Here is a 1384-nt window from a genome sequence, read left to right on the forward strand (position 1 = left end):
TACAAAATATGTTCACAATGTGAATTTCCTGTCACTTTGCTGCTGATGCACCTTAACTACCGAGGGACAATAAAGACAATAAGAGACAATTTAAGAAAATAAAGCAAAGTATTTCAGCATGAAAGCTCTTATTTTTATTGTGTGACCTTGTCCAATAACACAACTACATCTCTGCTGTTTGTAACAAACCAAATTGTGTAAAAAAAATCATGGAGTTGATTATTTTAGTTGTATGAACAGCTTTCTTAGTTTAAATAAATGCGATGGGAGCGCGAGAAAGACCCTTCCAAGATGGCGTCCGCAGGGTGTCGCTTGTGCTGTTTGGGGCTCGTACTGCGCAGCCGCAGACCGCGTGAGGAAGATGGTGCTCGTTAAGGAATAGTGAGTCTGAATTGTTTTCTTTAAACATTTTTTAACACATATAACGAGAGACTTATATATTCCCAATAATGCGTTAGTGAGGACTGGACGTTTGTTTCTTATGCAGTTGTCCCGGGTATTTTACAGCCGTGTAGCCGGTAAAAAAGGAGAGCTTGAACAGGGTGGATCAGGACACGGATAACGGGACACACCGGTCTTATAATTAGACGCAGCTAAGCTAGCGCCAGATTCTGAGTTGCAGCAACGTGGAGGATAATTAGCTTTTTAATGAAAACGCGGCTTGCGGTAAAAAGCTGCTAAGATTACACACATTTAGTTAGTGAGCAAGATATCCATCGCTAGTTAAATTCAAGTGATTAAAGGGAAGTTAAGCTAGCCTGCTAGCGTGTGACGTCACTAATGTTAAGCTGTGGTTGTGAGTGACAGATTAAGGTTTCTGCTCTGAAGGATTTAACAGTGCTGCTAGCTGTAGCAGCCGGCTACCTGCGAGCATGTGTTCACCTGTTAAACCTGCACCTTACAGTTTGCTTTGTACACTTATCAAGGCGTGATATGAGTTTGGCCCATATCATGTCGCATTTCCACCTGTCAGGTTAGCTTTAGGATTCAAATTTATTGTTATTTGCATTAGCATTAAATGCCCTCTGGGCATCTAATACTAACCATCTTAATGTTTTTTTTGCTCCACCAAAAAACCTCAGACATGATCATGTTACAGCGCTTATTGTTTTTACCTTTTTAATCTAGGGTCAGTTCTGAATTACATAAAAAAATTACCCCTAGATTTGTGTTTAAACAGTTGGATTCCATTTAAAGGACAGGAAAAAATTGTATAGGTCTTCTGGACGGGTTCTTCTCTAATGAAACGTTTCGTCTCTCCTCCAAGAGACTTCTTCAGTCTGAGAGTTTCAGGCAAACATCAGGCTGTTGTATATGCTGTTAAGTGCCAGGAGGACTGCGACCAGTTATACATCGAGGAAACAAAGCAGCCGCTGTTCAAAAG

General features: G+C 40.7%; 1 protein-coding gene across 2 annotated transcripts in view; it reads left to right on the plus strand.

Moving 5' to 3' along the window:
• The first annotated feature begins 304 nt into the window (after positions 1 to 304).
• Positions 305 to 1384, plus strand: part of LOC106533593 (phosphatidylinositol transfer protein beta isoform) — a 36844-nt gene continuing 35764 nt past the window's right edge. For both annotated transcript variants that reach the window (XM_014029955.1, XM_014029954.1), the window contains exon 1: positions 305 to 381. In XM_014029955.1, coding sequence (XP_013885409.1) covers positions 362 to 381 — 20 coding nt within the window. In that variant the 5' untranslated portion in view covers positions 305 to 361. The remainder of the gene's footprint in view (positions 382 to 1384) is intronic.

This window comes from Austrofundulus limnaeus, unplaced genomic scaffold, assembly GCF_001266775.1.
Source record: "Austrofundulus limnaeus strain Quisiro unplaced genomic scaffold, Austrofundulus_limnaeus-1.0 Scaffold977, whole genome shotgun sequence".
Classification (NCBI taxonomy): Eukaryota; Metazoa; Chordata; class Actinopteri; order Cyprinodontiformes; family Rivulidae; genus Austrofundulus; species Austrofundulus limnaeus.